The sequence below is a fragment of the Mauremys reevesii genome, linkage group 25 (assembly GCF_016161935.1).
Source record: "Mauremys reevesii isolate NIE-2019 linkage group 25, ASM1616193v1, whole genome shotgun sequence".
In the NCBI taxonomy this organism is placed as follows: domain Eukaryota; kingdom Metazoa; phylum Chordata; order Testudines; family Geoemydidae; genus Mauremys; species Mauremys reevesii.
The window spans coordinates 10,197,816-10,224,272 of record NC_052647.1 but is presented as its reverse complement, the minus strand read 5'-3'; the positions used below and the strand labels follow the sequence as shown (position 1 = coordinate 10,224,272).

The window sequence follows — 26,457 nt, the reverse complement described above, 5'->3', positions numbered from 1 at the left end:
CTCACTCCCGCCCCACAGCCCCTGCTAGCCCAGCCCTGCCCCCCCCCAGCTCTGCCGGTGCCCCTCCCTCCCGCCCGCAGCCCCTGCTAGCCCTGCCCTGGGCCCCCCAGCGCTGCCGGTGCCCCTCACGCCCGCCCCACAGCCCCTGCTATCCCAGCCCTGCCCCCCCCCAGCTCTGCCGGTGCCCCTCACTCCCGCCCCACAGCCCCTGCTAGCCCAGCCCTGGCCCCCCCCAGCTCTGCCGGTGCCCCTCACTCCCGCCCCACAGCCCCTGCTAGCCCAGCCCTGCCCCCCACCCCAGCTCTGCCGGTGCCCCACACACCCGCCCCGCAGCCCCTGCTAGCCCAGCCCTGCCCCCCACCCCAGGTGCCCCTCACTCCCGACCCGCAGCCCAAAGCGGATCGTGCCCCATGGCTGGTTTGATACGGTGCCCCAGAGGGTGCAGCTGGGCGACCTGATAGCAAGAGGGCGAAATCAGGCTGGGGGGCGGGGGGGTAAGAGAGACACCGGTACAAGACAAAGCCCCAAATCTCGGGGGGTTCCCATAAACCCGGGACCTCTGGTCCCCCTAGGTGCAGCCAGCGCTGGGCCTGTTCCCCCCGGCAGATGGTCATGGGGATCCCCCTCCCCCACCAGCCAGCCGGGCAGCAGCCTGGCGCGGGGATGGGGATCGTGTGGCGTTTGCCCTCCCCCCGCCGCGTTGGGTTTGTCCCCGACAAACGGCCCGTTCAGCGGCACAGCTGCAGGGCTGGCAGCCGTCTGACGGGCACAGGTGTTTGCAGCTGGCTGGCAGCTCCTCCGAGATCAGGTGCCAGGCAGCTGGCACAAGAAGGCAGGCTCCCGGCGGAGCCGCTCGCGCTCCCTGGGCCCTGGAGGCCCCCTCGGGCGGGACGAGAGGAGCAGGAACCGGCTGAGCCCAGGGTGCGGGAGATGGGCGGTGAGCGGTGCCACTCGCTGGCATTAGAGCGCCCGCTCGTCCGCCCCAGATCTTGGCAGCCCCGGCCCCCGACTCCTCCAGGCGCCCCTGGGTGGGGACAGCTGCAGGGAGACCCTTCCAGCCCACCCCAGTGTCTCCCCCATCCCAGACCCCAGACCCCCCGCTGCCGGCAGCCCAGTGCTCACTGCTGGCTCGGGGTGGGCTGGATCCTGTGTCCCCACGAGGGGAAAGGCCCTGGGTCACATGCCCCCCCAAGCCAGCCAGTGCCCTGCCCTAAGGCCAGATCAGACCTGGCGCCCCCTAGACGGGCAGGGCCCCGTGTCCCATTCCCTGACCCCCCTCTCCCCCCCGCCCCCAGCCAGCCCGGTGACGGTGTGACCCCTTGTCGTTTACACAGCACCCATCAGCACAACCAGTCCCAAAGCGATGGGATGCAGCCACCTCTGGGGTGGGCGCGAGGGCCCATGGCGCTGTGGCACTCGGGGTGTTGGGAAGGCTCCTGCTGTAATTTGAGCCTGGCTGTTGTTTTCTGCCTCCTCCTACTGCAAATCCGGCCTCAGGGGGCTGGTGCGTGGACCCCCCCAATGGAGACACCCCAGAGCCTGGGGAGGCAGGACATGCCGATCTGGCAAGGGAAGATGGGTGGCAGCAGGGGGGTGGGATGGGGCGCCTGGACTGGCCCGGGCCTGGGGGATCCAAGCGACGACACCTGGTCCATAAATCTCCAGCTGCTGGAGTCACAGGAATGCGGGAAAATTTTGGCTGAAAGACGTGAACATCAGAGTCCGGCCCTGCAGGCGGAGGCCTGAGGCTCAGATCCCAGGAGGCAAATCAGAGCGCCGCAGATCCAGGCTCCCAAACAACGCACGGGCCTTTGTAGCCAAGGGGGACCCTGAAAGCCGATGGCGGGATCGCCGTGGCCTGGCCGTGGCGTGGGGACGCCTGGGGCTAGGGAGACACTCAGCCGGCAAAATCCAGGCCCCTGGAGGGGCCTGATGGGCAGGGCCATGCAGGGCAGTGAGGGCAGGGCAGCGGCTGGGGGCCCAGGCCGAGCAGGGGCGACTCAAGCAGGATACTAATCCATCTTTCCGCCTGTTAAACCTGCCCTCTCTCGCTGATTCCTTGCCAGGACCGGCTTCCCTAAAGAAGTCAGGGAAGCTGGATTTCTGCAGCGCCCTCTCCACCCACACCACCTCCCCAAGAATGGCTTTCAGCCACCACCCGCTGCCAGTCCTTGCAGGAGTCAGACCAGGTGAGAACCAAAGCCGCTATCCTGGGGGTGCGGGGGCGGGACCCTGTCCCTCCAAGCCACGGTGCTTCTGGCAACCGGTCTCTCTCGCTTTTCCTCTCTGTCTGTGTCTCTCCTCTGTCAAGGCAGCTAACGGGTTAAGGATGCAGGGGAAAGGGCAGATTTTATGCTGCATTAGGTGATCATTGCCTGAGTAGGGTTTATTAGAGTGACTCCAGAGTGACTCCAGAATAGCTGGGATCTTGGAGGAGTTAATCCAGAGTGACTCCAGAATAGCCAGGATTTAGACAGATCTGGATTAGCTGGGATTTTGATGGAGTGACTCCAGCATTGCTGGGATCAGGAGCTGGCCTGCCGCATGTAACCAGGGGGGTCCCTTTCTCTCCCCGGGGAGCAAGTGGAGCCGCGGTTAGTGGTCCCAAAGCGCCGCAGGCGAGGATGCCTGGGTCCCAACTGTTGGGCTGTCCCATGCCAGCACCATACCGGGCAGGAAGCTTCCAGCGACCAGCGAGCCCGGGACCCCAGGCAGCCGGAGTGAGGGGCATCGGCAGGGCTAGGGGGGCCCAGGGCTGGGCTAGCAGGGGCTGCGGGTCGGGAGTGAGGGGCACCGGCAGAGCTGGGGGGGGTGTGATTCACTCAAACCGTCACCGGTGGCTCAGCCCTTCCTGTGGGTTTGCTTGGGGGTTCCTCAGCCTGTGCTGGTGGGACGTCTGCGCAGGTCCTGGGGGGCCCACGCAGGCCCCACTCGGGGGCATTGGGCCTCTCCGGGGGCAGTGGGGGTGTGACTGGGGTGGGAGCCGTGAAGGGGCAGGGAGTGATTGAGGGGGTGACCAGTGTGGGGGTGTATGAAGGGGCAGGGATGTGACTGGGGGGCAGTGGTGGCAGGGGGTGACTTGGGGGATTGGAGGGGATGGGGGTGTCTGGGGGTCAGAGGGGTTGGGGGTGTCTGAGGGGTATTTAACTCGAAGGGCCGACCATGGCTCGGTCTCTAGGACTTGGCCTCCCCACGCACCCGGCTGACATGGCCCCCCCAGGTGGGGTCCGAGGGGTCCCCCAGAGGAGGAAGCCTGGCTGATTGGCACTGCCCACCGGTGCCGCGCCCCTGCCAGTTCCCTGAGCCCTATAGCGGCAACGGCACCGGGGTGGCACCCGCTGGCTGGTCCGTTGGGGCCGGTGCCTGGGTGGCGCCCGCTGGCTGGTCCCTCAGGGCCGGTGCCCAGGTGGCGCCCGCTGGCTGGTCCCTCAGGGCCGGTGCCCAGGTGGCGTCCGCTGGCTGGTCCCTCAGGGCCGGTGCCTGGGTGGTGCCCTCTGGCTGGTCTGTTGGTGCTGGCACCCGGGTGGCGCCCACTGCCTGGTCCATCGGGGCTGGTGCCCGGGTGGCGCCCGCTGCCTGGTCCATCGGGACCGGTGCCCAGGTGGCGCCCGCTGCCTGGTCCATCGGGACCGGTGCCCAGGTGGCGCCCGCTGGCTGGTCCATCGGGGCCTGTGCCTGGGTGGCGTCTGCTGGCTGGTCCATCGGGGCCGGTGCCCGGGTGGCGTCTGCTGGCTGGTCCATCGGGGCCGGTGCCCAGGTGGCGTCTGCTGGCTGGTCCATCAGGGCCGGTGCCCAGGTGACACCCGCTGGCTGGTCTGTCAGGACTGGTGCCAGGGTGGCGTCTGCTGGCTGGTCCATCGGGGCCGGTGCCCGGGTGGCGCCCGCTGGCTGGTCCCCAGGGTTCCAGCCCTCGGAGACTCTCTCGGAGAGGAGTCGTGGAATGACGACCCGGCTCTGCCTTCTGACGGGACCGTGAAATGGGGGAGAGAGCAGGACGTGGGGCTCAGCCCCATAATGGCCCCTCCACCAGGCGCGTGGGGCCTCGAAGCTTGGAGGGCCCAGCAGGTGGCTGAGGGGGGTAGGGAGTGAGAGGACAGGGCCTGAACTGCTGGGGGGGCAGGGGACGGACACAGCAGCTGCTACCAGCAGATCCCTGACCCCCCCCCGCCCCCCTTTCTCTCTCCCCGTCTCAGGAAGCCCTCGGGCAACAGCCTCGGCCCTGCACTTCCCGTCGACCTCCATCATCCAGCAGTCCAGCCCCTACTTCACCCACCCGACCATCCGCTACCACCATCACCACGGCCAGGACTCGCTCAAGGAGTTCGTGCAGTTCGTCTGCTCCGACGGGTCGGGCCAGGGCACCGGGCAGGTGAGCGCCGCCGGCCACGCCCCTCCGGATGCCGCCCCTGGGGGGTGGGGCTGGCCAGGGAACAAGGCCCCCCCACGGCTCTCCTCTCCTCTCCTCTCGTCTCTCTCTGTCTCTCTCTGTCTCTGGGGGGCACGGGACAGGCAGTGTGATCCCGGTCGGGGCGTCAGGGGCTGACGCACCCGCCAAGGGGCCAGGGGCTTCCTGCCCCAGGGGCTGCTCTGGACTGGGATTGTGGGGGCAGCTAAGGGGCCAAGAGGGAACATGGCATGTTAGGGGCCAGTCGGAGGTGGGGCTCTGGGCCCACCCCCATCCCGTCGCAGCCACTGGCACGCGCTAGCCTGCAGCATCTAGAAGGTTCCGGAAACTGCCAGCCTAGAACCGGCATCGCTCTGGAACGTGAGGAGTTCTAGAAGATAAACTGCTAAGGGGGCGGGGCCTCGCAGGCAGGTTCTAGGGGGCGGGACCTCACCGGGCAGGGTCTGGGGGGCGGGGCCTCGCAGGCAGGTTACAGGGGGCGGGACCTCACAGGGCAGGGTCTAGGGGTGGGGCCTCGCAGGGCAGGGTCTGGGGCGGGGCCTGCAGCAGGTTTCTCTGGGGGGGGGCCTCGCAGGGCAGGGTCTAGGGTGGGGCCTCGCAGGGCAGGGTCTGGGGGGCGGGGCCTCGCAGGGCAGGTTCTAGGGGGCGGGGCCTCGCAGCATTGTGGAGTTCTGCGGGGCGGGGCCTCCGCATCATAGTTTCCTAGGGGGTGGGGCCCCTCAGAGCAGGGCCTCAGAGCAGGTTTTAGGAGGCAGGGCCTGAGAGAAGACCCCCCAGGGGGCGGGGCCTCAGAGCAGGTCCTGGGGGCGGGGCCTCAGCAGCACGACGTCTATCACGGGCGACTTTCTCCACCCAAAGCCAGACTGCTGGAGTGATCCGTTGCCATGGAGACTGCGCCTCGGGCCGGCTCCTGCAGGATGGGGGGGCTGTGCTGGGCACGGCCCCAGGGGTCCCCCAGGAGCATGGGACAGGGGCACTCAGTGATCCGTGCCTAGGACACATTGAGCTCTGCCCTCCGGGGGTGGCTGGTGCCCCTCGGGGTGCCTCCGAGACACTCGCGAGCGCCTCCCGCCGGAGGTCGTGTGCAGCCATTGCCCGGACACCGGCCGCAGGGGACTCTGAAGCTCTGGAGCGTCGTGCCTAGAGGAGAGGTCCAGCCACCGATCGCCACTCTGGACAGTCGGCTCACGCCACGGCCGGCTCATGCGCCGGGACAGCACCAGGGTTGGGAGGGCCGCGCCCATCACAGTGGCTGGCGTTAAATATCTGGAGCCCAGCGCAGAGACAGCCTTGAGTCGTGCCCCCGGGGAGAAACCAGGGCAGGACGCCGGGCAGAGAAGACGCATCTGCAGCACCCTGCTCCTTGGCTGTGCCCTGCCGGTCCCGCTCAGGGCCAGCCTCCGCAGATCACACTCCTCTCCCCGCCTCCCCCTCCGTCCCTCTCCCGGGCCTGCCCAGCACCGGTCCCTGGGCTCCACCGCGGGCCTGCCCTTTCCAGCCTGGAGCCCCTGAAGACGGAGCGCCGGGCCGGCCGGTTCACACCATTGGCACTTCCCGGGTTCTGCATGGAGGGGAGACGCCAATGCCCACGGCCGGCAAGTGAAGGACCAGGCGAGCGACGGCCCGGCCCGTGGCTCCAGCCCACGGAGATCTGGCGGGGGGCAGCAGGTCGAGGGCGCGAAGGGGGCAGAGGGCAGGGCCTAGCCAGGGAGTGGGGTGACGGGCCAGCGGCCGACGGACAGACACACTCTTCCCACCCTTTGCTTTTTTAAAACAAGTCCATTTTTTTGGTAAAAAAAGGATTTTTTGGAGGAAAAGCGTCCCCAATAAAACACCGGAACAAAGCAAGCCCCAGCGCCCCGTCCCGGCGCCGCCGGCCGGTACTGCATCTTTACCGTTGCCTTGTCTCGGCTCGCCGTTCACGCATCCTTGTATTTATGTTGTTCGCAGCCTAACGCTAGCGGCCAGGGCAAAGTCACGGGCTCATTTTTGCTGCCGCCGCCCCCACCTGTGGCCAGACCTGTGCCCCTTCCAATGCCTGACACAAAATCCACCAGCACTAACCCAGAGGGCGGAGCGCCGACACCTACATCACCCTGTAAGTGGACGCCCGACAGCGACGACACAACCCCCCAGGCAAACCCACCCCCAGCCTGGTCCTCACGCACAGAGCCACCAGCCAGGCCGCCGGGCAGAGGGGGGAGCGGAAGGGGAAGAAGGGACAGCTGAAGAGGAATGTGAAGCTTAGATACATGGGGGTAGGGATGGGGATGAGGAGGGATGGATGGATGGATGGAGGTGTGTGTATGGAGATGGATGGATGGATGGATGGATGGAGGTGTGTGTATGGAGATGGATGGATGGATGGATGGATGGAGGTGTGTGTATGGAGATGGATGGATGGATGGATGGACGGGGGTGTATGTACGGAGATGGATGGATGGGAGGGGTGTACGGAGATGGATGGATGGATGGATGGGAGGGGTGTACGGAGATGGATGGATGGAGGGATGGATGTGGGTGTATGTATGGAGATGGAGGGATGGGACGGGTGTACAGAGATGGATGGATGGGGTGTATGTACGGAGATGGATGGATGGATGGATGAGGGTGTATGTACGGAGATGGATGGATGGATGGATGAGGGTGTGTGTATGGAGATGGATGGATAGATGGATGGGGGGGGTGTACGGAGATGGATGGATGGATGGGGGTGTATGTATGGAGATGGATGGATGGATAGATGGATGGGAGGGGTGTACGGAGATGGATGGATGGATGGATGAGGGTGTGTGTACGGAGATGGATGGATGGATGGGGGTGTATGTATGGAGATGGATAGATGGATGGGAGGGGTGTACGGAGATGGATGGATGGATGAGGGTGTGTGTATGGAGATGAATGGATGGATGGATGGATGGATGGATGGGACGGGTGTACGGAGATGGATGGATGGGGGGGTGTATGGAGATGGATGGATGGATGGGGGTGTATGTACGGAGATGGATGGATGAGAAGGTGGGTAGGTAGGGGGCAGGTGGGATAGCCGGCGGTCAGGCGGGGGTACATGGGGGTAGGTAGGGGGTAGCCGTAGAGCAGGCAGGGGGGCAAATAGAGGATAGGTAGGGGCTGGCTGGAGGGCAGGCAGGAGGTAACTAGGGGGGTAGGTAGGGAGTACATGGGGATAGGTAGGGGTAGCTGGAGGGCAGGCAGGGGTAGTTAGGGGCAGGTAGGGGTGCACAGGGGTAGCTGGAGGGCAGGCAGGGGGTAGTTAGGGGGCAGGCGGGGGTACATAGGGGGCAGGTAGGGAGTAGCCAGAGGGCAGGCAGGGAGTACATAGGGGATAGCCAGAGGGCAGGCGGGGGGTAGTTAGTGGGCAGGTAGGGGGTGCACAGAGGGTAGTTAGGGGGCAGGCAGGGGTAACATAGGGATTAGCCAGAGGGCACGCAGGGAGTAATTAGGAGGCAGGTAGGGAGTACATAGGGGGTAGCTGGAGGGCAGGCAGCGAGTAGCCAGAGGGCAGGTGGGGGTAGTTAGGGGCAGGCAGGGGTACACAGGGGTAGTTAGGGGCAGGCAGGGGTAGTTAGGGGCAGGCAGGGGTACACAGGGGGTAGCCGGAGGGCAGGTGGGGGTAGTTAGGGGCAGGCAGGGGTACACAGGGGTAGTTAGGGGGCAGGCAGGGGTAGTTAGGGGGCAGGCAGGGGTAACATAGGGGGTAGCCAGAGGGCAGGCAGGGGGTAATTAGGAAGCAGGTAGGAGGTACATAGGGGGTAGCTGGAGGGCAGGCAGAGAGTAGCCAGAGGGCAGGTGGGGGGTAGTTAGGGGGCAGGCAGGGGGTAGTTAGGGGGCAGGCAGGGGGTACACAGGGCGTAGTTAGGGGGCAGGCAGGGGTAGTTAGGGGGCAGGCAAAGGGTACACAGGGGGTAGCCGGCTGCCAGCGGGCCAGGGCTTCATGCCATCATCGAGTGTTGTGCGTTCTCGTTTGCCTGCCCTCACCCGCCGCCATCCATCCCACCCGCGCTAAGATGCAGTAGCCGCCGGCTCGGCCGCCTTTGGGGTCTTTGTTTTGTTCTGTTTTATTATTATTTTGTCGGTTGCCATGGCAACTCTCAGGGGCGGGGCTGAACAAAAGGAAAGAAAAATACCCATTAAAATCCGCCCCCCCCCCCGCCCGCCCGGACTGGCAGTGCCCAGGAGTTTGTGTGGGGAGGAAGGGGAACGGGGCACCAGGGGTCGGGGGTCAGTGGGTGTCGACCGTACCCCCTCCTAGTTCAGCTCCAGAGCAGGCTACCTTCACCAGGACTCCTGGGTCCAATCCCCCGCCTGGGGAGGAAGGGGCTGGGGTCTAGTGGTTAGAGCAGGAGGGGGGCCTAGGAGTCAGGACTCCTGCATCCTCTTGGAGGAGAGTGGGGTCTAGTGGCTAGAGCAGGGGGTGGGGCTGGGAGCCGGGACTCCTGGGTTCTGTTCCCAGGGCTCTGTGGCCAATCCTGGGCAGCGCTAGGTGTGTGTATGGGGGGCACTAGGTGTGTGTATGGGGGGGCGCTAGGTGTGTGTACTGGGGGGGCATCTCTTCCATTGTCTTTCTTTCCTTCTTTCTTTCTTTTTTGGACTCTTTCCATCCGTCCCCATGACATCCCCTCCCGTCTGCATTCTCCATTCAGTCCAGCCGGGGGGGATGGGGGGGCGGGGGGGTCTCTGGTGCGTGCCTGCTGCGGCTGCGCCCGCTCCTGCCAGGTGGGCGGGCGGAGGACAGGTAAGGAAGAATCCGCAGCTTTTGGGGGCGGGGGAGGGATTTGTGCTGCTCCGGACGCTGCCCCCTGCTGGCCAGGATCTGTCCCACTCCTCTTCGGGAGGGCAGGTGCCTCTTTCCCCCCCACCCTGCAGCTGGCAGCCCAGCGGGTGGGGTGGGAGCCTCCAGAGGCTGCTGGGGCCCGGCCACCCCTCCTGCCGTGGGGCTGCAGGGGGAGAGTGGCTGGCAGTGGGGGGCAGGTGACCCCAGCTGCCTGCAGCCTCCAGCAGCCAGGGACGCTGCACCAGGTCCCGGCTGGGGTCTCTGGGCTTTGCCCAAGAACGGCCGGCCTGCCGGGTACGTGGGGCCCGGCCTGCCGGGTACGTGGGGCCTGCCGGGTACGTGGGGCCCGGCCTGCCGGGTACGTGGGGCCTGCCGGGTACGTGGGGCCCGGCCTGGCGGGTACGTGGGGCCTGCCGGGTACGTGGGGCCCGGCCTGGCGGGTACGTGGGGCCTGCCGGGTACGTGGGGCCCGGCCTGGCGGGTACGTGGGGCCTGCCGGGTACGTGGGGCCTGGCGGGTATGTGGGGCCCGGCCTGCCGGGTACGTGGGGCCTGGCGGGTACGTGGGGCCTGGCGGTGCGTGGGGCCCGCCTGGCGGGTACGTGGGGCCCGGCCTGCCGGGTACGTGGGGCCTGGCGGGTACGTGGGGCCCGGCCTGCTGGGTACGTGGGGCCCGGCCTGCTGGGTACGTGGGGCCCGGCCTGCCGGGTACGTGGGGCCTGCCGGGTACGTGGGGCCTGGCGGGTACGTGGGGCCCGGCCTGCTGGGTACGTGGGGCCCGGCCTGCTGGGTACGTGGGGCCTGCCGGGTACGTGGGGCCCAGCCTGCCGGGTACGTGGGGCCTGCCGGGTACGTGGGGCCCGGCCTGCCGGGTACGTGGGGCCTGGCGGATACATGGGGCCCGGCCTCGCGGTTATGTGGGGCCTGGCGGGTACGTGGGGCCTGGCCTGGCGGGTACGTGGGGCCTGGCGGGTACGTGGGGCCCGGCCTGGCGGATACATGGGGCCCGGCCTCGCGGTTATGTGGGGCTCGGTCTCGCAGGTATGTGGGGCCTGGCGGGTACGTGGGGCCCGGCCTCGAGGCCCTGGGGGATGTGCCATGCTCTGATTTCCCCCTGCCCCCAGCTGCTGCCCCAGCCAGGATCCCCAGGATCCAGCCCCCCTGTGCCCAGCGATGCCCCCCCATCCCCGAATGCCAGAGGCCTGAGCTCAGTTATTTCTGGCAGGGGCACGAGGCCCAGGGGAGGGCACCAATCGCCGCCCGTGGGGCAGGGCCCTGCCAGCTCCATACACGGGCATCTGCTGGGCCAGGAGCGCCTGGGGGAGGGCGACTGAGGCCTGGGGCAGCTGCTCTGCACATGGCCCTGCCCCCACGGCAGGAAGCTAAACTGGGACACAGCAAGGGGGGGCGAACTAACTGCATCTCTCCCCCCCCCCCCGAGCAATGGCTCATTCTCCCCCAACACACACAGCTCTGCCGGTGCCCCTCAGTCCCGACCCGCAGCCCCTGCCAGCCCAGCCCGGGGCTCCTCCCCAGCTCCGCCGGTGCCCCTCACTCCCGACCCGCAGCCCCTGCTAGCCCAGCCCTGGGCTCTCCCCCAGCTCTGCCGGTGCCCCTCACTCCCGACCCGCAGCCCCTGCTAGCCCGGCCCTGCCCCCCCAGCTCTGCCGGTGCCCCTCACTCCCGACCCGCAGCCCCTGCTAGCCCGGCCCGGGGCTCCCCCCTAGCTCCGCCGGTGCCCCTCAGTCCCGACCTGCAGCCCTGATATTGACCCATCTCCTGAGGGATCATGACAGTCACCCACTCTCGAGGGGAGCTTGAGATGGGCGGATAATTATTTTGGGGGTGTTGGAACTGGAGCAGCCCCCTTCAAACACCCACCCCCCAGCCCTCCCGTCCCTATGGATTCCTCTGCCCAATGCTCTGTATGGGGCAGGGGGCGGAGCTCAGCCCTGCCAGGGGTGTGTCTGCCCCATATCACCCTCTCTCATCCCAGTGATGGCCACGGCCCCCAATGCCCTCCCCCACAGCCCCCCAACACCCTCCTCACCAGCCCCCTAACATCTTTCCCCAAGACCCCAATGCCCTCCCCCAGCTCCCTAACACCCTCCCCACCAGCCCCCTAACACCTCCACCCTGCCCCCAGATCCCTAACACCCTCCCCCTGACCCCAGTGCCCTCCCCCAGACCTCACTGTCCTCCCCTAAACCCCTCCCTTCTCCAGCCCCAGGCTCCTAACATCCTCCCCTGACCCCAGTGCCCTCCCCAGCTCCCTAACACCCTCCCACCAGCCCCTAACACCTCCACCCTGCCCCCAGATCCCTAACACCCTCCCCGACCCCTAAAGCCCTCCCCAGACCTCACTGTCCTCCTGCCCCCAGATCCCTAACACCTCCCCGACCCCTAAAGCCCTCCCCAGACCTCACTGTCCTCCCCCAGCCCCTAATGCCCTCCACCTACCCCCAGCCCCTAACACCCTCCCCACCAGCCCCTAACACCTCCACCCTGCCCCTAACACCTCCACCCTGCCCCCAGATCCCTAACACCTCCCCGACCCCCAAAGCCCTCCCCAGACCTCACTGTCCTCCCCAGCCCCCAAAACCCCTCCCTTCTCCAGCCCCAGGCTCCTAACACCCTCCCCTGCAGCCCCCAATACTCTCCCCCCAGCCCCCTCACACCCACCCCCAGCCCCCTCACGCCCTCTGCCTCTCTCTCCTCCAGCATTCGCAGCGCCAGGCTCCTCCACTGCCAACCGCTTTGTCGGCATCGGACCCCGGGACGGCAACTTTCTAAACATCCCCCAGCAGTCTCAGGTAGGAGAGGGCGACTCGGGGGGGGGGGTCCCAGCGGGGGGGCTCATGCCTGCAGGACGGGGCATCGGCCGTGCCCACATCACCATGGCAGCGTCCCCAAAACCTGGAGTGGTCAGAGCCGGGGACTGGGAGCCAGGACTCCTGGGTTCTATCCCTGCTCTGGGAGGGGAGCGGGGTGCAGTGGTCAGAGCAGGGGGCCGGGAGCCAGGACTCCTGGGTTCTATCCCTGCTCTGGGAGGGGAGCGGGGTGCAGTGGTCAGAGCCGGGGACTGGGAGCCAGGACTCCTGGGTTCTATCCCTGCTCTGGGAGGGGAGCGGGGTGCAGTGGTCAGAGCAGGGGGCCGGGAGCCAGGACTCCTGGGTTCTACTGGCTGTGCCACATCACTGCAGGTGACCCTTCCCCCATGGAGGGCTCTGGCCCACTGTGGAGTCCCTGAGGCCGTCCCGCCCCCACCAGCCTCTGGCTTGGGCCCTTGAATAAGTTAATTGGACAATTAGCCAATAAATCCCTGGCTGAGCAGGTGACCCCGGCCCTGGGGCTCTGCCCTGAGCAGCCCACAGAGAGGCCCAGCCCTTGGCAAGGGGGGTCTGGGGGGCCCTGGCCTGAAGGGGCTAGGAAAGGGCATGTGTGTTTTGGGGTCACTTCTGGGTGACTAGCCAGGCAGGTGTGGTGAGCTCCGGTGGCTGGCAGGGCCCCTCTGCCCCCTGCTCTTCTCTTGGTGCTGCTTAGGGCAAGTTGTGGGGTTGATTAGTGGAGTCGCTCTGTGGGGGGGTTGTTGAGGGAGCACGGGGGGTGGGGGAGCAGGGGGCTGTGGGTGCTGATACCCAGGGCAGGCCCCAGTACCCCCGTCTCCCCCTGCCACTCCCTGCACCCCCGGGGGCCTGAGATGCTCCAGGAGTGGGGCAGGAGGGGGAAGGGTTACAATGGACTCCTATGGCTGAGTGCCCCCCACTCTGGGTGTAAAGATGAGCCCCCCCCCCCGAAAGCTGATTCCTCCCACATCCCTGGGAATTTCAGCAGAATTGGACACACATGCACCCCCCTCCCCCCCCCCCCCCGGCACTGTCCCATCCCAGCAGGGCAGGAACCCTGGGGCTGCCCCCAACCCCAAAGGGGCGCTGTGGAGCCGTGTGTTAATCACCCCCCAGGGAAAAATGACATGGGAGGGAGATAGGGATACAGCCCCTCCCCCCCTCCAGTCTTCCTACTCTCCTCCCCCCACCAGTCTGCCCTGACTGAGGTTTGGCTGCAGGATCTGGCTCGGTTCCCTTCTTCCCAAACTTCATTGAACTTGGGGAGGGGGGGACCAGGGGCTCCGCCCCCATCCCATAACCAGAGTCACGTCTGACCCGTCTGGTTTCCCCGAGCAACCAGACATGATGTCACACCCTGGTGAACTTGGACTTGGGGGCTGGAGAAAGGGAAACAAAGGGCCGGGCCGAGAGGAGCAGGGGGGCTCAGCCTGCCCCACAGGCCCTCACCCACTCCCCGGCCCGGTCCCCAGGAGCCTCCCTGCCTGGGGGGCTGTATCCCTCACTCCTCCGTCCCTCCGTCCGTCTGTCCCTCCAGCCCCCTCCCTTCCCTCCCTCCCTCTGTGATTTCTCCTTCCTTCTCTCCGTGCCCCTGACCCCGTCACGTGGGGGGGGGCCTTTAGCTGAGTGCCCCCGGCCTGAGCCATGGGCCCTCCCTGAACCGGGGAGTCCCTGCTCCCCTGGGGTCCCATAGTAACTGGCGACTCCACAGCAGATGGAGGGAGGACAAAAGGGGGGGCCGGGATGGCGGGGGGCGGTTCCACACCAGCGTTGGGGGGGTGGGGGGAGCTGGCCCTGCTGGCGGGGGCTCCCCGGGCACGGCGTGTGATCCCAGGGGGTAGAGCAGCGCGGTCGCCCCGTCCCGGCTGTGGGGCTGGGCTCGGGAGCTGGCTCTCCCCCACCCAGGGGCATGGGAGCACCCATGGGGTCCCTCCAGGAGGGGGCAGTGCCAGGGGGCCGGGGGTCCTCCAGCATCCCCCGGCGCGTGGATCTCCCCGCTTGGCTTTGATCCCCACACGGCCCCCATGAGACTCAGGGCTGGCAGCCCCCATAGGGACCCAGCCCTCCCCTGGGGGGGGCACGGGGCTGCCACGCCCACTCCGTGGCCCAGCCCCTGGCATGGGGAAGGACGGGGCAGCCCTAGTTTTATCCCTCTCCTCTGATTGGCCCATGGCGCTGCGGGCTACCTGGCCCGTGCCTAAGCAGCTACCTTCAGATTGGCTTATGGGAGGTTCATGTCTCAGGCTCTGGCCAATCACAGAGTAGGTGGCCGAGGGCTGCTCCTCCCTCGGTTGTTGAGACTGGGCTCTGATGGGGTTATTGGCCCAGTGCCTCCTGATTGGCTGGGAAGGTCAGACATCATTGCACCTCTCGGCCAATCAGAAACTTTAGCTTGAGGGTGAACTCGCGCCTGCTTGGCTGAGGGTTTGGCCAGTGAGTGATGGGCAGGACTCCTGGGTTCTACCCCAGCTCTGGGAGGGGAGGGCAGGGCAGGGGGGTGTAGGGCAGGGCTGGGCAAACTATGGCCCACGGGCCACATCTGGCCTGTCAGACCTTTTAATCCAGCCCTGGAGCTCCCGCTGGGGAGCGGGGTCGGGGGCTTTCCCCACTCTGCATGTGCTGCGGCTCCTGGAAGCACCAGGATGTCCTTGCTCCAGCTCCTACACGTAGGGTCAGCAAGGGTGCTCCACACACTGCCTCCGCCCCAGCGCCAGTTCCTCAGCTCCCATTGGCCAGGAACTGCGGCCAATGGGAGCTGCAGGGGCGGTGCCTGCCAACGGGACAGCGTGCAGAGCCGCCTGGCAGCGCCTCCATGCAGGAGCCGGAGGAAGGACATGCTGCTGCTTCCGGGAGCCGCTTGAGAGAAGCGCTGCCCAGAGCCTGCACCCCGACCCCCTCCCACATCCCAACCCCCTGTCCCAGTCCTGATCCCCCTCCTGCTCTCTGAACCCCTCGGTCTCAGCTCAGAGCCCCCTCCTGCACCCCAAACCCCTCAGCCCCGCCCCAGAGCCTGCACCCCCAGCCGGAGCCCTCACATATCCCCTCCTGCACCCCAAACCCCTCAGCCCGGAGCTCCCTGCCCTGCACCCGAGCCCCCTGCCTCAGCCTGGAGCACCCTCCTGCTCTCCAACCCCCAATTTCGTGAGCATTCATGGCCTGCCATACGATTTCCGTGCCCAGATGTGGCCCTCGGGCCAAAGAGTTTGCCCACCCCTGGTGTAGTGGTTAGAGCAGGGCAGGACTGGGCACCAGGGCTCCTGGGCTGTGTCCTGGCTGTGGGAGGGAGTGGGGTGTAGTGGTTAGAGCAGGGCTGGGTCAGACTGGGCACCAGGGCTCCTGGGCTGTGTCCCGGCTGTGAGAGGGGAGGGGGGTGTAGTGGTTAGAGCAGGGCCAGGGCAGGACTGGGCACCAGGGCTCCTGGGCTGTGTCCCGGCTGTGAGAGGGGAGTGGGGTGTAGTGGTTAGAGCAGGGCCAGGGCAGGACTGGGCACCAGGATTCCTGGGCTGTGTCCCAGCTGTGGGAGGGAGTGGGGTGTAGTGGTTAGAGCAGGGCAGGACTGGGCACCAGGGCTCCTGGGCTGTGTCCCGGCTGTGGGAGGGAGTAGTGGTTAGAGCAGGGCCGGGTCAGACTGGGCACCAGGGCTCCTGGGCTGTGTCCCGGCTGTGGGAGGGAGTGGGGTGTAGTGGTTAGAGCAGGGCAGGACTGGGCACCAGGGCTCCTGGGCTCTGTCCCGGCTGTGGGAGGGAGTGGGGTGTAGTGGTTAGAGCAGGGCCGGGTCAGACTGGGCACCAGGCCTCCTGGGCTGTGTCCCGGCTGTGGGAGGGAGTGGGGTGTAGTGGTTAGAGCAGGGCCAGGTCAGACTGGGCACCAGGCCTCCTGGGCTGTGTCCCGGCTCTGCCCGGAGGTGCCGTGTGGCTTTGTCACTGGGTGCCCTGAGGAGCTGTGACGGGCTGGTCCAGGGGTGTTCTGAGGTCCCAGGGTAGGTCCCCCGGAGATCAACCGAGACCCCAGTGCCCCCCCCCCCCCGCCCCTGGGCAGCAGCTGCCCCGTCCCTGGGGCTTGTGAGCTGCTTTTCCTTCCGCCCAGCACCAGGCGCCTTCCTCCGCTCCAGCCGGGGCCTGGGAGCTGCATGCCCAGGAGCCGCCAGGCCCAGCAGAGGGGAAGAGAGAGACGAGACGGGGAAAGAGGAAACTCAGCCTGGCTGGATCTCCCCGGCCTGGCGGTTACACCCCAGCTCAGAGCAGGGGGATCCCTGGGCAGCGCCGCTGGCTGGTCGGAGAGCGCCTCCTGGTGGCACATCCCCCCACCTGCAGGCTCCAGCCACACACAGCCAGTTCATGCCGTTCCTCTTTGCCCACCAAGGTTTTCTCAAGTCGCTCTGTGGCACGGCCTCTCCCCCCAACCCCCCGCCCGGGATACCACCTCTGCTGTGACACCCCTAACCTGCAGCCAGGGCCCCCCATCCCACAGGGCTCGGTTTGCGATCGCCATGTCGGTTTCTCGGAGCAGTGCAGCCGGTGCACAAACAGGGCAGGGCGTGGGAACCCCTGCAGCACGACACGCCAAAACTGGCTCGGTGGCGGGAGGGGGGGAGTGTTGCTGGGTCTCGTGATATTTCGTGGCACTCAGGATCGGGACCCCGGCTCGGGGGGGAAACGCTAAAAGTGATTATACGACGTGGGGACCACGTTTCGCCCGCGGACGGATGCAGAGTCCTCGGCGAGTGAGAGTCAGTGACTCCAGTGGGGCGACGCCTGGTTACACCTGCTGGGGGTCTGGCCCTCTGGAAGCCAGTGGAGCGACACCCACTGAGCCCAGCTGGGGAGCCTGGTCCGTCCTGGTGCTGCGGGAGGAGCGGCTCCCGGCTGGGGGGTCTCGCAGCCCATGGGGTCCGTCCCACAGGGACAGGCTGACCGGGGAGAGCCAAGCTAAACAGAACGGCACAGGGGATACAGGCCTCCCCTCCAGATAGGGCCTGAGTGGAGCCCAGGGCTGGGCCAGCAGGGGCTGCAGGTCGGGAGTGAGGGGCACCGGCAGAGCTGGGGGGTGGGAGCCCAGGGCTGGGCTAGCAGGGTCTGCAGGTCGGGAGTGAGGGGCACCGGCAGAGCTGCAGGGGGAACCCAGGGCTAGGCTAGCAGGGGCTGCAGGTTGGGAGTGAGGGGCACCGGCAGAGCTGCGGGGGGAACCCAGGGCTGGCTAGCAGGGGCTGCAGGTCGGGAGTGAGGGGCACCGGCAGAGCTGGGGGGGGCAGGGCTGGGCTAGCAGGGGCTGCGGGTCGGAGTGAGGGGCACCGGCAGAGCTGGGGAGGGAGGGAGGGAGGGAGGGATGGATGGATGGGGGGATGGATGGGGGGATGGAGTGAACTCGTCGTGAGGTCGACGCTGTTTAAAATAACCCGTCCACGTCTGGGCTGTTTCACTTCCAGTCTTGGTTCCTCTGATGGGATCTTCAAGAAAGAGACGAGAAATCTCCCCCTAAAGCCCCCCCATGGAAGCGTCCGTCCTTCGCCCTGGATCTTCACTGAGCTGCTCCAGTCGAGACCGAAAGGGGGTGCCCGGCTCCCACTACCCCCCGTCCCAGCCCCGATCCGGAGCCAATTTGAATCGACGTGGACGAGGTTGGTCCTGTCCGATGCGGAATCTCCGCGCCGCCCTTGGGACGTTACGTCACAAAGAGCAAAGCCCAGCACCCCCGCAGCGATCGCCGCAGGTCAGCCGCTCCGGAGCCGAGCGTCTCCCCCGGTCCTGGGGCGGGGAGATCGGCAGCCCCGCAGCGATCGCCGCAGGTCAGCCGCTCCGGAGCCGAGCGTCTCCCCCGGTCCTGGGGCGGGGAGATCGACAGCCCCGCACGCGCCCGGGTCAAAATCTCCCGAAAAGCGCCCCGAGCGCAGACGTGTGCCAGGAAAGAGGGGGAAGTGCTGGGGTCTTTCCAGAGCTGCAAGTGACTTAGGATGGCAGGTTGAGGCAACGTCCAATAGCCATGGGCATGGTCTGTCCGCACAGGGGGTCCAGCCACGGGGTGTGATTGCACCTCGCATCGGCCGACCCCAGCTAGCGTTCGGGTGCCGGGAAGCTGCAGCAGCATGGGCGAGCCCCGGGTAATTACCCGGCCGCGGCATCCTGCTCTGGCACCCGAGCTAGCTTGGCTGCATGAGGTGCAGCCCCACCGGGGTCTCCCTGCTGGCACTGGTTCGGCTCACGGGGTGAACAGAGCGAGAATGGAACCAGCTGGCCTGTCCCACAAACATATTTGCGAGTTCAGAAAAATTTCTTGTCTCAAATTGGGGTGAAAAATGGAAATCTCAAAAATATTCCCCAGCCGGAAACCTGGCGAGTTTTCTGTTGTGGGACAGTTGAAATATTTCATTTTTTCCATTTTGGCCTTTTTTTCTGGGGTTTTAACCTTATTTTTTTCGGTCAAATTAGCTTAAAGTCGGGTCAAACCAGAAAACTGGAATTTTGCCTTTTTTGCAAGTTTGTTCATGATCAGGAGACGCAGCCGACCCGCCCGTTCCGGGAACGGTTCCATTTCAGCAAAGCTGCGATTTCCAAGGAAAAAATGATTTGTCACAGACTCCCGGCCAGCGCAGGGCGATGGAAAATCGGTGCCTCTTTTCACGTCAGTGGTCGTAAATGGCATGTGACCTGCCCTGGCGCTGTTTCACTTGCCTCGTCTGCATGAGAAGGCAACACTGGTTTAACTTCACCTGCTTTAAAGCCACAACTCGAGGGGTGAATTTAAACCGGTTTAAAGAGCCTGCTGTGAACCGGACCGATAGAAGTGGTTTGACATTGATGTAAGTGCGTCCACACAGGTGCTGGCACCAGTTTCATCAAACCGGTTTAACTGAAGTCAGGCCAGTTTTGCAGGGAACAAACGTTGTGCATCCAAGTCACGTTGGTGCTCTGGAAATCATCCCTCTGTGCCCAGCAATGAGCCGCCTTCCCGGTTCAATTCAGGACGCTCGGGCCGGGGCTAGGCCTCTGCCCAAGGAGCCCCAGGATTGGGTCCCCTCCGTCTTCGTCCTGGGGCAGCCAGATTCTCCAGGGCGCCCGGGAAGATCCAGCTCCAGTGGGGTGTTTGCTGGCAGCCCTGGAGAAATGCAGCCGGGAAGGCTACAAACCTGGCAAGCTTCCTGGCTGCCCCTGGCTCCGGCTGGCCCTCCCTCCCGCCGCCTGCAGGGACTGGCCTCCATCTCCTCGGAGCCCAGCTGTGCCGCTGAGGATGCTGGGAGTTTACCCAGGATGCTCGGCGGCCGAGGGACTCAGGCTGGCTCCCAGCACGTTCCTGTCCCCCCAACCATAAGCGCCGGGGCCATTGTCCCCCCTCGTTCCCGCCGTACGGGGAGTCGTGAGGAAGGCTCAGCACAGACGCTCCCGGCTGCGGGGGCAGAGGGGGCTGCGCGCGCTCCCTTCCCAGCCCCCCATGTCAGCCTCTCGCTCGAGCCCCCTCGGGCGGATGAAGTGGGATTCTGCCCGGGGGGGAACAGTTAGATTAGTTTAGAGAAGGGGGCATCTAGTCTCCTTCCCAGCTCTCCCAGTGGCTCCCAGCATGGCCCCCTTCCCTCCCCCACAATGGGGTTCTCTCCAGCCCTGAAAATGCAGCGCTGGGGGGGGTCCCTTTGCAAACAACCCCCCTCCCCCAAGAAATCAGCTTCAGCTGAGGACGCCCGCCAGTGCTGCCAATCCCCGGGCGTGGCTGCCCCCTCTCTTTCCGAATGCCGCTCCCCAGCGAAAGTGCTGGGGGAGCCGCGGCAGCTGGCTTGGGCCGGGGGGGGGCGCGTCTGTGAGGTTTGACAAGGTCGCGTCTAAGCTAGCTCAGCTGACAGCTGTTTTCTTTCCCCTTCTCCCCACTGTGATCTGTTCTCGCTTCCTTCCTTCCTTCGGATTTGCTGCTTGGTGGTTGGTTTTTTCGTTTTAAATAGTTGGATCCTTTCTCTTTTCTCCTCCTTCCTTTCTTCCTTCGTCGTCGCTTGGTGGTTATTTTAGGGTTTGGGGCTTTCTGTACATACAGGCGATCAAAGGAACTAGGGCCAGCGTAAGAGCCGCGCCCGCTCGAGGGAAGCTCTGGCAGGAAGCCGTAGGGCTAGCGCTGAGGAGATGCGGGTACGTTTTGCTGCGGCCTTGCTGCAGGGACATGGGAAAGGTTCCGTTTTCCTGCTGGTCCAGAGCACACCCGGCAGCTGCAGTCACCCAGCCCGCCACATGCGCTGTCTGTTTCGCTTCCGAAAATCACATTGAAAACTGTCTCACGCCAGCTCACGCCCACCTCTGAATCACCAGCACTGTCGCCTGGTCCCACACAGGGTCCCATCTCTCCTCCCTGCTATCGGGCACAGGGCCTGCGATGCTGAAATGCAGCCACCTCTGGGGTGGGGTGCGGCGGCTCTTGGTAACAGCGGCGCCACAGGGTAGTTTTAGGACCGGAAGTGGGGATGGGAGGAGCCTGTATCTGGATGAAACCCCCAGGAAAGGGGTGGGAGTTAGGGAGGCAGATTGGGGTCGCCTGAGCTGGAGTCTGACCCGGCTGCCAGGGTTCATAGCTTGATTCTTGCAACAACAACGAAAAAGCCCTAGTGGTGGTGAAAGTCCCAGCAGAGCCCCTTGGGGATTGTGGGATAAACGGATCCATTGCCCCCCCCACCTGGGCTTTGTCCTGGGACCCCTGCCCCCGAGATAAAAGCACAGATCCCATCTCTTGTGCCTCGGGAAATGAGGGAGCCCTCGTGAGCCCAACAAATCAGGGGCCGGCGCCTCCTCCCACAGCACAAATGATGCCCCCTCCAGGGGTCTTTTATTTCAGGGGAGGGGGGAATCTGCACCCTGGAAAATGCTGCGTTTCCGGATCTGTTGGAGAAGCAGGGTCCATGTGGGAAACCAGACAGCGATTCCCCCCTCCCCCACGGCCCCAGCTCCGGGGCATCAGCAGGGTGCAGCTCCCCCCCATCGCGTCCCCGGCAAAGCCCCTTGTCCCATGGAGGGGTGAGAACCCCGCTGGGACCCCCCACCCGGCACGCAGCTGCAGGACAGCTGGGCAGCGCCGGTTCGTCCGGGGCGACTCCGGCTGCCAGAGGAGTGAAAGGCCCTTTGAGAGCTCGAGAGCCAGGGACGGACACAGCCACTGGGACTAGCCGGTGCCCGAGGCCCCCCAGGGCGTGTACACAGAGCAGGCACTGCAGCCCCCCCGCCCCCCCCCCCCAGTGAGTGCACATCACTGGCTTGGACCCGAGCTTTCTGGGGCCTGCCTGCCATAGCCCGATCTCCACTGCCCTGGTGCTAATCTGGAGTCACTCCGGATGGGTCATTCTGGATTTACACCTGGGCAGCTGAGAGCAGAATCCAGCCCCTGGCCCTTGTTCTCAAGCAGAGGCCAAGCGCTGGGCTTGGACCGGCTGACTCCAGCCTGGGGCCAGTGGGGCCGTGCCCATTGACACCAGTTGTGACACCCATTGACACCACTGGGAGCTGGGCCCCCTCCCGCAGTTCAGCGCCACCCGCCGCTGTCACCCCCTCACGTAAGGGCGGCCTGATGCCGTCCCTCTGAACTGCTCCGGGATGGGGCAGGAAGCTTGCTGGGAAACCCCACAGGAACCCGGCCTTCCCGGAGAGACACTGAGCTTGTCCTTAAAGCCACGCGGGTGGGTGTTACCGCAACGCTGCCCGGCTCCAGGGGGTCTCGGCGGGACTGGCGGAGCAGGAGTTCCTGGCACTGGGTATTGGCAAATATTCATGGAAGTTACCGCAAGCTCCGCGCCCTGTGGCATTCGGCAGCGTCCGCCCGGGCGGGACAGGCCAGGCAGGGGCCGAGTTGCTCTCGGAGCCCGAACGTTTGATAGGAAGGAGAATTCAGGGTCTCGGCTGCGGCCTTGGAGCCGTTCGGCTGCCTCCAGCCGAGCGGGTCCGTCAGATCAGGGCTTTCGAGGCCGGGCCCGCCGCCCTTCTCGCATTGAACCCCCCTGGCGGTTGGGACCGGTCTGTGTCCAGCCAAGGCCCCAGTTCAGTGCTGCACTAAAGCTTAACACTCGGGGGGGTGTGTCTACACTGCACAAAAACCCCGGAGGAGCCAGGCTGGAGCCCGGTTCTCTGCCCTGCTCTTTGTAGCCTGGCGGCGTGAGCCGGGCTCCGAGACCAGCCGCTGTGGGGGGTTTGCCAGCGTAGCCGGGCCCCTCGCCCGGCACGTCTGACAGAGGAACTAGCCCGGGCTTTAGTGGGACGCGTTCAGAAGCCAGCGGTGAGCAGAGGTGGTGGCAGCAGAATGAGACTCTCTCGAGAATGTTTAAAAAAATGGAGAAAAAAAAAACTTTTAAAAAAAGCTACAAATATCTATAGGGGGCGAAGACTGAACAAATGTTGTTTTCTTGGAGCCAGTGCAATGACTTGCAGAGTTTTAATATCTTTGTATGTTAAAGATTGTTAAGCAGAAGAAAAAAAATCTATTTTTCTTGAGATGTCCTGGTCCCGGGGACTCTAAATACACAGGGGAGAGGAAACCCAACCTTTGTAAGTGTGGGAAATTCTGCTTTTTTCCTGTTTATTTTTTCATTTGTTTATTAATTTTTTTTTTTTTGCCTTTTTCTCGTTTCTGTTTTTTTGGGGGGAGGCTGAAGGGAAGGTTTTTTCAAGCAAAAGAGAAAAGAAATATATATATCGGTTCAAAAACCGTAGAGAGAGAATGTAAAACCTAAAGTGAAGACACAAGGACGGCGAGAAAAGAAAAATGATGGGAAAAAAAATCATAAAAAAAGAAAATTAACAAAAAAATTATATATAAAACCACAAACCCTGGTGCTTTTTACAATATAAAGGACATTAAAAAAACCTCTATTATACATAGTTTATGAACCAATTAATTGTTATCATAAAGCACATTTTAGGAAACATACATTATCCTTTATGTTTAACTGAAAGGGGCAGGACGGACTGCGGTTATCAGAGGCACCCGGCTTTTGCTGATCTTACTGGGGGGGCGAGCGAGAGAAGTGGGGGGCCTGCCTTGGCCAAGGGGTCCCCCAGCTGGGTGCCCCCCCCGCCAGGTGCCACACCTCCCACGTTGATGGGTTGAATCCCTTAGTGCTGATTCCCCCCCACCCTGCCCCGCTTTGGTCCCCGAGAAACTTTAGCTGGAATTAGGCCCGGCTCCCCCTTGCCCCGCTCTGCCCCCCACCCCCCCAGGGAGGATTTTTCTTTGGAGCCAAAAGCCAACTTTGATCTCACCAGCATTTTGTCGTGGAGCCTTTTTCAGAAAGTTGGTGGCGTTCCCCCTTTTTCTGTTCTCCGGGGTGGGGTGGAGGGGACCCCTCCCTTTCCCCTGATGGACGGGGGGGACACCTGGGAGTGGAGGGGAGCCCCAGTCCCATGCCCCCCAGTGACAGAGCAGTGCAGCTGGAGGAAGGACCCTTTGGTTCAGGAAGGGCCCAGCCCAGCCCACGCCTTACCCGCCCGCACTGCCTGGCAGCCGACGTGCCTTCACCCCCTTGCTGGCCCGGACGGACGGACGGGGGGGCTGAGCCGCTCCGCCGCCCCCCAGCTGTGCCCCCAGTGCCACGCAAAGCAATAAACACCCGTTTCCACCGACAGACAAAAGATGCCAATCGCCGGGGGGGGGCGATACAATGGGGTCCAGACGGGATCCTGTCCCCCCTCCACCCATGGAATCACGGGGCCCAATCCGGATCCTGCCCCGCCCAAAATCCCAGGGCCCAATCCGGATCCCACCCCCACCCCCCGGATTGCCTGGGGCCCTGGCTGGGGGCAACCCCCCCCCCAACCCAATCAGAGCCCCCCACTCCCAAGCAGGCGGCTGAGTGCATGGCCCCGCCCTTTGCTATGCCGGGGTCACCCCCCAGGCTGCCCCCGAGGGGCCCCCCCCCCACTGCCTCTCGCTGTAGGACCCCCCCCCCTTAGCTGCGTCGCAAGGAGCCGGCTGCTCCCGCCCGTCCGTCTCTGCCCCTTCCAACAAGTTTCTTCGTAGGGTAAGAAACGCAGCATGTGGCGCTGGTCCGTATCTCGTACTAACGGCCTTCGTGTGCTTCTGTCTCCGTCCCCGCGTGTCCGTGTCCCCCGCTCGCTCTAGCGCCCCCCCCCGCGAGTAACGCGTAGTTCGTCCGGTCGCGTCCCCGCCACGGCTCAGCCCGCAGCGCCGAGCACGTCAGTATCGCTTCCCCCACCACAAAACGGCGTTTCAGAAAAAAAAAAAGCGACAAAAACGACAACAAAAAAAAGACAAAAAAAATGATAAATAATAAAATGCAAAACCTGTTATACCCGGTACCCGGCCCGGTGGTTTTTCCTTCCGCCCGCGCGCCGGGGGGGGGGGGCGGGGTCGCCATGGAGGTTACAAAACAACAACGGAACAGGGCGGGGGGGGGCACCACAAAATAAAAATACAAACCTGGTTCCCCTCCCCCCACGTGCTGCCCAGCCCTGCAGGTGCCTCCCCGGCGTGGAATTGGGGGGGGGGTTACAGGGGGGGGTTCAGAGCCCTTGTGTGTCTGCCCCCCCCCCACGTGTTTGCCAAAGGGACTCGGCGCCCCCGGTTTCTGGGGCTCAGATGTTTTCTGCCCCCCCAGCAGACCAGGCCGAGGGGGCTGGAACAATGGGTGGGGGGGGGGAGCTGAAAGCCACTGATGGGCGCCGAGGCCGCGCCCCCCCCAGGTCCAGCGAACCCCACCCGCTGGCGGCTGCAGGGGAATCCGGGCCTGGAGGCCGGTGCTGGCTCTGCGCTGACCGGCCGGGGGCCCTTGGGCGCGTCATGGCCCGGTGCGGTGCCTCAGTTTCCCCTCTGGCCCTGTAGCGAGTTAGCGTGTGAGCTGGCTCCGTGCAGCGCCTGGCACAGCGGGGGTCACTAGCCGGGTGCGGCCCCTGGGGCCGGCCCCGCCCGGATTCCCGCCTGGGCACAAGCCGCTGTGGGGTCAGGGCTGAGCTGGCCTCGGGGAGGGGGAGCCTGCTCCACTGACACCCGTGGAAAAGCCACCGCCTGCCTGGGGGGGGGGAGTTGGCCCCACCCCACACAGGACAACCTTGGGCGGGGGGGCTGGAGCAATCTGACCCCCCCAGTCCCCCCCCCCGGTGTTCAGCAGCCGCCGGCCCCGCCGCCCAAGTGGGGAAAGGGCCTTAAAAGCCACCTCGAGACACAAACCTGGTGCTCGACCCCCCATTAGTCCTGAGCCCCCCCCGTGACTCTGCCCTGCCGGGGCCGCTGCTGGGACCCCCACAGCCGGGGCGACCCAATGCGGGATGTGGGGCCGGAGGGAGGGGCCGGTGATGGGACTCGCAGACCAGCCCCCCCGGGTGTTACCCGCATGGTCAGTGCCAGGGAACCCGCCCGCCTGGCTCCTTACTGCTGGGGTGGGGGCCACACACACACTCCCCCCCCCCCAGCCCCATCACCCACCCCCAGCTGTGCCCCCCCGGAAGTGTGCAGGGGCTCTGGGCTGACTCAGCACCAACCACCCCCTGCGGCCAGGACCCCCCCCGCCCAACGGCGCCAGGTGGAGCAACGGCTCCGCTACCGCAGGGCGGCCCTGCCGAGAATGGCCTGGGGGGGGGGCTGCAGCCCTCCAGGGTCCCCCCCAGCCCTGCCGGTGCCCCTCACTCCCGACCCGCAGCCCCTGCCAGCCCAGCCCTGGGCCCCCCCAGCCCTGCCGGTGCCCCTCACTCCCGACCCGCAGCCCCTGCTAGCCCAGCCCTGCCCCCCCCCCAGCTCTGCACTTCCAGCCTGGTCTCCTTGCCCCGCGCCGGCCGGGGCAGACCCTGGGGGCTGAGCTGTTCTGGGGGGGGGAACCAGGCAGCCAGTGTGAAGCGTCACAACGGGGAGGGCTGGGGGGTGAGAGGAGCCTATATAAGAAAGACCCAAAACCGGAGACAGTCGCTATAAAATCGGGACATCTGGTCACCCTAGTTTGGGGGTTCAGGGAAACCACCAGGACTCCTAATGCCCGTGTGCGCCCCTCCCCGCCCCCGCACGGCGAGCTGGGGGGGCTGGAATCCCCCCCCGCATCTTCTCCGGGCGCTGCTGGGCTCCGCGGGAATCTTCATGGGCATCGCCCCTCCCCCCCGCTTTGCTTGGAGGGGGGGGGGTCTTGGCTGGGGGGGGGCTCCCCATTGCTGTCCCCCCTGTCCCCGGACCTCCAGCACCTGTGCCCCGCCCCCAACCTCTGCCCTCCCCCACCCCCCACCCACTGGCCCTGGATTCAAATTCCGGGGGGGGTCCCCCAGTGGTGCCAGTCCATGTGTGTGTCCAGGTGCTAAGACCCCCCCAGGCTCCCCCCCCTTGTGCACCGTCCCCAACGGTCTTCCAGGAACCCCCAAGCTCTGCCCCATGGCTCCCTCCCCACACCCCGCCCCCCGTGTCCCCTCGCCCTGACTTCGGTCTCTCCAGCGCCCCCCCCCCCCAAGAACCAGGCGCAGGCTCCGC

The 26,457-nt window shown here is 65.3% G+C and overlaps 1 protein-coding gene across 19 annotated transcripts in view; it reads left to right on the top strand.

Annotated features, from left to right (window-relative positions):
- The window catches only part of NFIX (nuclear factor I X), a 211,685-nt gene extending 191,709 nt beyond the window's left edge, over positions 1-19,976 (top strand). For 16 of the 19 annotated variants that reach the window (XM_039513970.1, XM_039513957.1, XM_039513961.1 and 13 more), the window contains 5 exons: positions 2,067-2,189; positions 4,194-4,369; positions 6,356-6,503; positions 11,918-12,009; positions 17,468-19,976. In XM_039513970.1, the coding sequence (XP_039369904.1) occupies positions 2,067-2,189; positions 4,194-4,369; positions 6,356-6,503; positions 11,918-12,009; positions 17,468-17,482 (554 nt within the window). In that variant the 3' untranslated portion in view covers positions 17,483-19,976. The remainder of the gene's footprint in view (positions 1-2,066; positions 2,190-4,193; positions 4,370-6,355; positions 6,504-11,917; positions 12,010-17,467) is intronic. The other 3 variants (XM_039513972.1, XM_039513967.1, XM_039513973.1) reach the window with 3 other exon arrangements.
- The last annotated feature ends 6,481 nt before the right edge of the window (positions 19,977-26,457 follow it).